Source organism: Schistocerca piceifrons, chromosome 3 (assembly GCF_021461385.2).
Source record: "Schistocerca piceifrons isolate TAMUIC-IGC-003096 chromosome 3, iqSchPice1.1, whole genome shotgun sequence".
Taxonomy (NCBI): Eukaryota; Metazoa; Arthropoda; class Insecta; order Orthoptera; family Acrididae; genus Schistocerca; species Schistocerca piceifrons.
Window position 1 is genome coordinate 681,316,299 of NC_060140.1, and position 10,074 is coordinate 681,326,372.

The 10,074-nt window shown below is 38.3% G+C and overlaps 1 protein-coding gene across 2 annotated transcripts in view; it reads left to right on the forward strand.

Annotated features, from left to right (window-relative positions):
* Positions 1-8,220, forward strand: part of LOC124788100 (protein RRP5 homolog) — a 178,824-nt gene extending 170,604 nt beyond the window's left edge. For both annotated transcript variants that reach the window (XM_047255215.1, XM_047255216.1), the window contains one exon: positions 7,878-8,220. In XM_047255215.1, coding sequence (XP_047111171.1) covers positions 7,878-8,061 — 184 coding nt within the window. In that variant the 3' untranslated portion in view covers positions 8,062-8,220. The remainder of the gene's footprint in view (positions 1-7,877) is intronic.
* The last annotated feature ends 1,854 nt before the right edge of the window (positions 8,221-10,074 follow it).

Here is a 10,074-nt window from a genome sequence, read left to right on the forward strand (position 1 = left end):
AAAGCAACACGTTCCCACATACAAGTATGCACCACAAAATGTACTGGAGAATGATGAATACAAATTATACTGGAACAGAATCATTATAACAGATAAAACACCACCACGTAACAAACCTGATATCATACTCACCAATAAAAAGAAGAAATTAACGCAACTAATCGAAATATCCATACCCAATACAACAAATATACAAAAGAAAACAGGAGAAAAAATTGAAAAATACATCCAACTGGCTGAGGAAGTCAAGGACATGTGGCTTCAGGATAAAGTTGACATTATACCGATTATACTATCAGCTACAGGAGTCATACCACACAATATCCACCAGTACATCAACACAATACAGCTACATCCAAATGTATATATACAACTACAGAAATCTGTAATTATTGATACATGTTCAATTACCCGAAAGTTCCTAAATGCAATGTAACATATACCATACAGTTAAAAGGAAGTCACGCTTGATCAAGGTCTGCATCACTTTCCATTTTTGACCAGACATAATGTCTGAGAAAAGAAAGAAAGGATAATAATATCATCATCATCATCATCATCATAATATCCTTCCAGTGAGCCATGTAAGACGTTAGTGGACAAGATGCCTCCATCTGTTCCCATAATTATAAGCTTCATCTCTTTCTACATCTTGCAGTGTTATTCCTTTCTGAAGCAAGCCTTCATTTATTTGGTCTAACCATATTCTTCTGGGATTTCCAGCAGGTCTCATTCCATTTGTAGCAGTTTGCCTACTTTGTTTATTTCGGTTGTTGCCCTCGGTGTTGACATACTGCCTTGCTTCACTGGCTGAAAAATGGGGTTTGTAATTTGGACACTGGCTACGGTAAATAATGTAGGTGACAGATGCGCAGTTACGGTTCACAGTCTTTTACTTTCACTTTTTGCACCAACCCCCGCCCCCCCGAGTGGCCATGCTGTTAAAGGCGCTTCAGTCTGGAACCGCGTGACCGCTGCGGTCGCAGGTTCGAGTCCTGCCTCGGGCATGGATGTGTGTGGTGTCCTTGGGTTAGTTAGGTTTAAGTAGTTCTAAGTTCTAGGGGACTGATGACCACAGCAGTTAAGTCCCATAGTGCTCAGAGCCATTTGAACCAGCCCCCCCCCCCCCCCCTCAATAATACACAGTTATATATTTATGGCCAGTGCACTATTATTTAAACTTTCTGTAAGCCTCATTAATAGTTTGCAGGTGAACCTCCACATACTGCGACAATAGTTTTCTGTTGAACATCTACGAACAGTAAAAACATAACCACATAGTTCACAGTCCTTTAAATAAATTGAACAGTCACTGTCATTGCTTTAACACACGGCCTATTGGTGTAACACTCATTTCACTGTTAAGTTGATACATTGTTGTTGTTCTAAGCACAGGTTTCTCGTCTGAAACTCGGCCATGGGCTGACTGTCTTGTGACCAAAAATCGGGCTCTTATATATCATCACAATAATAGGTACTAAAAGTACTCATTGTTCAAAGTTAAATTTACAGAAGTTACAATTAAAACCTAACTCATGAAATTAACTGAATACATCGAAAAACTGCGTATTTTTACAGTTTCTTCTACTGCAAGATTTAGGCCAAATTATTTGTTTAAATCATGAAATTAACAAATAAGTCCACAAACAATACTTTGGACAAAACTGTTAATTACTTTGGAATTAATTAAGGGCTGGCTTGGCTAACATGTTTTCGAATAGAGCCAAATAGATACTTTAAGATGACTAGTATTTCGTCTTCCAAATGTTTATAGTTAGTGCTGAATCTATATTTGTTTATATGTCAACAGTAGAAATTAAATGATGAAACAATCACCGATTTCGCCCTGTAATGAAAGTTACTGACTAGTGTGAGTCAAAATAAAAATAAATTAGAAAATCAGTAACATACATAAAACTAAGCACAAAATTAGGTCTGGTGTTACAGTCTTTAAAACTGAGGGCCAACCTTTCTCTTTTATGAAAATGCAGATTATATTCATGTATGTTAATGGTTAGTAGTTAAAGTGAAAAAATGAATTTTGTGAAGACAGATGGCAAAACAAGAGGGGAATTAAAATATATCCCAGCTTGCTTCGTCACAACATTAACTTTTACTCATTATATTTGTTTTTCTGGCAAGCTAATTTCCTCTGAACTTTGCTTTTTCTCTCCCCAGATATAAAATCATGTGCAAAGACTAATGCATTTAAAGCTACAAATTCTCAGCTTTAATTTCTTAATAATTGCACCTATGATGTAAATGCAAGAAATCATCCTGATCTACCATTTCCTAATTGTACACTGTATTTACAGTTTTGGTACAGCAGTTGGATCCTTCAAATTTGAAAACTTGAAACCCCTAATTTATGCAGAGACTCTCATATCTTGCTTGTCAGAATACTGTTGTAGGCCGTCAGATAGAGCTCTATTGTATTGATCTTTACGGCCAATCAAACAGTCAGGAACTTCAATGCTCAACCACTCTCATACAGAAAGATGCCAATGATGAAGGGCGGTAGGTTGTGGCCAGATAAAACTTTCAGGTTCACCTGCCATAAGGGAAAGAGCCATTCTTGCAACAGATACCTCCTGTTATGGGGTTTTTGCTTCAGCGAGGGGGGGGGGGGGGGTGTCTTTTGGCATCAGGACACAGGCAGAAAACATTTAACTTTGTGGAATCTCTTTTATATTGCACAGTTTAATGATGGTGTTCTTACACCCAGATGCAAACATTATGGGTATTTACATATTTACCTTCCCACTGAGATGAAAAGTTGCCTCATTCCTAAACACTACTCGGTCAGAAAAATCATCTTTCTGTTGCAAAACTTCAATTGCAAAGCCATAACATACACCATAGTCATCTGTCTTTAATGCGTGTACCAACTGTAAACAGTAAGAATTCACGTGTAATCATTTTTTTTAAAACCGCCCACACTGTTGACTTTGGCAATTGAAGTTCAAGACTTGCTTTTCAAACAGACTTCTTAGGACTATGAAGGTAAGATACTCTGACATGATTAGCATCTTCTTCAGACACTTCTGGAAATCCCATGCTTTTCCCTTTACACACACATCCAGTTGTTCCCAATAACTATATCATTGACAGAGGTTTTTGCCACACAGGGGATCAAAATTAAACTTTAAACAAAACACACATTGAAGTGAAATTACTGCAGAGCACAAAATGCTGTATGCTCAGGAGTCGCCATTTGGCGTTTGTGAGACTGCAAGCAAGAAAACTACAAGCCAGTATACACACATGTGCTTATCTAAAACTGGTGAGTTACTCTTTAATTGTGACCTGGAATCAACAATGTACAACACTTACTGCAAGTTATGTCCTTCTGAATGTTCATACAGTATTGATCTCTCAGTCTCCATCTACAATTTTTACCCTCACACTCCCCTCCAGTACTAAATTGGCGATCCGGTGATTTCTCATAATGTGTCCATCAATTGATCCCTTTTTGTGGTCACATTGTACCACAAATTTGTTTTCTGCCCATTTCTGTTCAGTACTTCCTCTTTAGTTTCATCATCTATGACTCTGATCTTCAGCCTTCTTCTGTTGTACCACATTTCAAAACTTCTGTACTCCTCTTTTTTAAACTTTTTATTATCCAATTTTCACTTCCATAATTGGGTACACTCCATACAAGTACTTTTAGAAAACACTTCCTGACACTTAAATATATATTCAGTTGTAACAAATTTCTCTTCTTCAAAACCATTTTCATGCCATTGCCTGTCTACATTTTATATCTTCTCTACTTTGGCCATCATTAGTTATTTTTCTGCCCAAATCGCAAAACTCATTTACTGCTTTAAGTGTCTCTTTTCCTAATGTAATTCTGTCAGCATCACCTGTTTTAATTTGATTGCATTCCATTATCTTTGTTTTGCTTATATTGGTCATCTTAGAGTGTCCTTTCAGAACACTGTCCACTCTGCTCAACTGCTCTTCCAAGTCCTTCACTGTATCTGACAGAATTATGATGTCATTGGCAAACCTCAAGGTTTTTATTTCTTCTTTGTGAACTGTAATTCCTACTCCAAATTTTTCTTTGGTTTCGTTTACTGCTTGCTCAGCATATGGATTAACATCAGGGGTGGGCTACAACACTGTCTCACACCCCTCTGAACCACTGTTTCCGTTTCATGGCCCTGGTTATTTTATCTCTGCTACCTTCAGAATTTCAAAGAGAGTATTCCAGTCAACATTGTCGAAAGCTTCAATTCTCCAAAAGTTGCCATTAAGTGTATGTGTCCTTGCAGGCAGGAAAACAACAAGGCAGCCTATCCTTCACATATCTTCCAAGATAAGTCATAGGATCAGTATTACCTCATGTGTTCCTATCTTTCTCCAGAATCCAAACAGGTCTTCACTGAGGTTGGTTTTCCATTCTTCTGTAAAGAATTCGTGTTAGTATTTTGCAACTGTGACTTATTAAGCTGATAGTTCAGTAATATTCACACCTGTCAGCACTTGCTTTCTTTGGAATTGGAATTATTATATTCTTCTTGAAATCTGAGGGTATTTTGCCTGTATCATACATCTTGCACACCAGAAGAAAGAGTTTTGTCAGGGCTGGTTCTCCCAAGGCTATCAGTAGTTCCAACGGAGTGTCATCTACTCCCAGGACCCGGTTTTGACTGAGGTCTTTCAGGACTCTGTCAAATTCTTGTAGCAGTATCACAACTCCCACCTCATCTTCATCTACATTGTCTTCTATTTGTATAATAATGCCATCAAGTAAATCTCCCCTGTGCATACCCTGTATATACTCTTTCAGCATTCCTTTCTTTGCTTAGGACTGACCCTCTATGTACTCTTTCAACTTTCCTTTCTTTGCTTATGACTGGTTTTTCATCTGAGCTCTATATATTTATACAGCCGGTTCTCTTTTTCCAAAGACCTCTCTAATTTTCTTGTAAATGATATTTTTCCCCTAGTGGTATATGCTACTAAAGCTTACGTTTGTTCTCTAGCCATTCCTGCATAGCCATTATGTACTTCCTGTCAATCTCATTTTTAGACATTTGTATTGTCATTCACATGCTTCATTTATTGAATTTTTATATTTTCTGCTTTCGTCAGTTAAATTCAATATCTCCTGTGTTATCTAAGGATTTCTGTTGGCCTTGTCATTTTACTTATTTGACCTTGTATATCCCCATAAATTTCATGGCATTTTCTGTTTCTAAAGATGTAATTGGTTTTTCTCCTTCTCCTGGTTCCTGGGGTTTTTTCTTTACAGCCTTTTCTTCTTCGTTGCCATTTGACAACTTGTAAAAGAGTCTTTTGTTTCCTGTCTTATTTTTTCTACCTCGTGGATCACAATTTCATGCCTTAATAGCTACTCTGATCTCCCATTCTTCAGTATTCCATACAGCATTTTTAAATTCCCATTAGGGTCTTTTTCTAGTTGTTTGTGTGAATGCTTCCAAACTCTTATCCTTCTCTTCCTTCACAATTCTATTAATGAATAATATCTTGCATTTCTTTTTGCTTCTCAACATCCTTATCTCTCTTAGCTGTATTGTGATCTGTAATAGTAGAGTTTACTTTTCCTCTTGTTTTGCCACAATCCATTAATGATGTTTTGGACTAATTTATCTACTCTCTGCACTTTTGTGTTTCATTCCTTGGCAACTTTTGCTTTATAAGATGTAGAAATGTTTCTTATTTGCCTCATCTCTTATTTTCCAGTCTTTTATTGTTTGTGCTTTGTGTGTATTTGTTGTTCGTGCAGTCTTATAATTCAGGTCAGCTGCTAGTAGGCTGTGATTGCTATCTAAATATTCACTAAAAATAACTTTTGCTTCTCTCTCACTTTCTCCAATATGTCTGTCTGTTAATACATAATCAATATTGTTTTAGATCTTCCATTCCAGTTACGTCTAGTTATTTTATGGCTGTCTTTTCTTTTGAAGAAGGTGTTTATTATTATCGTGTTGTTTCTGGCACAGAAGTCTAGGATGTTCTTGCCTTCAGTATTCTTGTCCCCAAATCTGAAGGGCCCCACACCTCTTCATAGCCTGCTATATCTGCTCCAGCTTGGTCATTGAGCTCCCTTGTTATCATCAAATTGTCCTCTTGTGCTTGGTCCTCCAAATTTCAAGGAATTCTTCTTTCCCACCATCATTACATCTTCTATGCGGGACATATACCTAGATTATTGTGAGACTCTTATTGACTAATTTCACTCTGCCATTGATGATTCTTTTGTCTACAAATGCAATATTTGTTACAACTTTAGTACCTTCACGCCACAAACTAACGCTATTAGTTGCTTCCTTCCTGTTGCCATGTCATTATAGCTTGTAAACTTTCCTCAGTTCCTTTGATTTCATCCTCTTCCATTTTGTCGCACTTATTCCTAACACATATATCTTCCTCCTTTCCACCAAGTTAACTACTTTCGTCAGTCAATGTAATTATGTTCAGGGTTCCTACTTGCAGTTTGGTTTCCTGATAAGGTTCACTCCGATTATTGAGTCAGTGGTTGGTATCTCTTTCTGCCTTCTCAGGATGAGCGTCAGACTCTGTCATTAATTCCTAAGGCATTGGAAGTGATGTCATCTGGTGTGTCCAGTCCAAGTACTGTACTTGTAGTGAAAGCAACAAAACTGTTTCTTCTCTAATTGCTTGTTAGGCCTAACATATACAAGAATTTTCTTCCTGGGTTTACTCCCTTAGCCTTTGAGGAGCCCTTCCCATCCCTCGAGGCAGTGTGTTACATCTGCACTACCCCAGGGGAATGAGTTGTCCACTCCACCAGCAACACTGTACTAAAGCATTTTTTCTGTCTTTGCTGTCATTGAGTTCTTTACCCATAGCTCTGAGTACGGATTCTCTGATATACCCCACAGGACTGTATTCCTGCCTAACTCGGGCATCCTATCGTTCCAGCCTGTGGGATGTAGGATGTCTACCCCTGCATTGTGGGTATACCAGACAGGAATTACTCAGTTGGAGAAACAAGGAAGGTGACCTGTCTCCATGGGCCGATGGAGGGGGGGGGGGGGGGGCAGTATAGAAACTCTACATGTTTCTCATAAAAGTCGCTTATACAGATTCAGAATCTAGTCAGTGAACGTAGCAGACTTTTTTGTTTGCCATATGTAATTTTCTTACATTGTTTAAAATTTTCATACTTTTCTCTCTGGTTTGAATGTGCTGTGTTCTAACATTGCCTAAATTGGTCTCTGTTTTTATTTCTCATCAACAGTGCCGTCTTAGCAATGCCAGGTAAACTCTTTGCAGATATCTGTTGTGGCCTTCCATTTTTCATCAAGCTCCGTTTTTATTTTAAGAAAAATATCAGTTTGTTGTTTCAGTTTATCTACCATTTTGTGTAAGAAAGCAAATCTACAGTATATGCATTAAAAACTAAACAGTTTTGGCACAAAATATACAAATTCCAACACACTATTCAGCAACATTGCCACATGCTACATGTACCAACAGATCTGACTGGATCGTTTCGAGAATGGCAACATACAAAGGCATGCAGTAACATAGTAATAGTAGTAACTGTTCTTTACCTCTTTTTGTCCAACAAAGAGAAAAAAGGCCAGTAAATTCAAGTGATGCCATGCCTGCAGAAGTAGGTATTTGTCCATTAAGCAAAATATTTTAATGTTAGAGGATTTTTTTCCATGGTTAAAGGAAAAAAGAAACATAGAAAATTACATAACATTTTGTTGCGACCATAGTATTAGTTCACATTAAATTCTTTTCATTGTAGTAATATGTGAATGATCCTGATACCCTCAAGTGATATATATGCAGATTTTAATCCCTGCATGTTTACTCCATTAATCATATTGATATTCGTAACACCTGCCTCAAATTTTTCATTCTTACAGGAAAGTATTAGAAAGAGCTGTTGCCCAACACCTCCCTGTTCGAAAAATGAAAGCGCTCTTCAAGAAGTTTCTTCAGTTTGAAGAACAGCATGGTACACCAGAAGGAGCTGAACGAGTTCGGCAGATGGCATTGGACTATGTTGAATCAAGTACAGTTGCATGTGAAAGTGAAGCAAAAGACTAGCATTGTGACTTTTTACATTTCACATGAAATAATTGTGTGTACATTGCAACCAGTGTGCAAAACTGGTCACCATTTTATGTACCCGAGTGCTTACGTTTCCTGATAATGTGTAAAAATGATTTTATATGAACAGAATAAAATATTTATTGAATAGACAAATTGGAATGCTTCATTTTAGTGTTACTTGTGAAGTTGTAATAATTTGTACAGGGGCAGTTGGGTACTGAAGATAACAGGAACTGAAGTGGAAAATAATCAAAATGTAAAAATATTAAGAACAACATGATGTTGATCTTACTTAGATGGCTATTTTACTGTAGGCAGCCAACCACAACTGCTCTTTCACTGATCATCCTCTTGTAATATTTGATGGGGAAAATGTTTGTTGTATCTCCTTGCCTTCTTTTGGAGCTTTTGTTTGTGCGACCAAGCCAAAGTGTAGCCTCCCGTTTATGGCCATTGCCAGAGTTTCATTGGGGCTTAAAAAAGCCTACCCCTGAAACAGCTTGACCACTGTAATTAAAATACATGGTTTAATTACCCTTAAGTACTGGAGTATTCTTTAGTGTATGTGATTCTTAAGCTTTTCATATTGTTGTGGTTCTGTATCTCAGTCGGTAAAAACGAAACCCTGGTAGGATCACTTTGTTGTGTCTGTCCAACTGTTAAGAACCCTTTTTCTAAGGAACGGGTAGATGTATCAAGCTGAATAGATGTATCAAGCTGAATAGATGTATCAAGGTGAATAGCCCCCCCCCCCCCCCCCCATGAACCATGGACCTTGCCGTTGGTGGGGAGGCTTGCGTGCCTCAGCGATACAGATAGCCGTACCGTAGGTGCAACCACAACGGAGGGGTATCTGTTGAGAGGCCAGACAAACGTGTGGTTCCTGAAGAGGGGCAGCAGCCTTTTCAGTAGTTGCAAGGGCAACAGTCTGGATGATTGACTGATCTGGCCTTGTAACAATAACCAAAACGGCCTTGCTGTGCTGGTACTGCGAAGCAAGGGGAAACTACAGCCGTAATTTTTCCCGAGGGCATGCAGCTTTACTGTATGATTACATGATGATGGCGTCCTCTTGGGTAAAATATTCCGGAGGTAAAATAGTCCCCCATTCGGATCTTCGGGCGGGGACTACTCAAGAGTATGTCGTTATCAGGAGAAAGAAAACTGGCGTTCTACGGATCGGAGCGTGGAATGTCAGATCCCTTAATCGGGCAGGTAGGTTAGAAAATTTAAAAAGGGAAATGGATAGGTTGAAGTTAGATATAGTGGGAATTAGTGAAGTTCGGTGGCAGGAGGAACAAGACTTCTGGTCAGGTGACTACAGGGTTATAAACACAAAATCAAATAGGGGTAATGCAGGAGTAGGTTTAATAATGAATAGGAAAATAGGAATGCGGGTAAGCTACTACAAACAGCATAGTGAACGCATTATTGTGGCCAAGATGGATACGAAGCCCACACCTACTACAGTAGTACAAGTTTATATGCCAACTAGCTCTGCAGATGACGAAGAAATTGAAGAAATGTATGATGAAATAAAAGAAATTATTCAGATTGTGAAGGGAGACGAAAATTTAATAGTCATGGGTGACTGGAATTCGAGTGTAGGAAAAGGGAGAGAAGGAAACATAGTAGGTGAATATGGATTGGGGGACAGAAATGAAAGAGGAAGCCGCCTGGTAGAATTTTGCACAGAGCACAACATAATCATAACTAACACTTGGTTTAAGAATCATGAAAGAAGGTTGTATACATGGAAGAACCCTGGAGATACTAAAAGGTATCAGATAGATTATATAATGGTAAGACAGAGATTTAGGAACCAGGTTTTAAATTGTAAGACATTTCCAGGGGCAGATGTGGACTCTGACCACAATCTATTGGTTATGACCTGTAGATTAAAACTGAAGAAACTGCAAAAAGGTGGGAATTTAAGGAGATGGGACGTGGACAAACTAAAAGGACCAGAGGTTGTACAGAGATTCAGGGAGAGCATAAGGGAGCAAT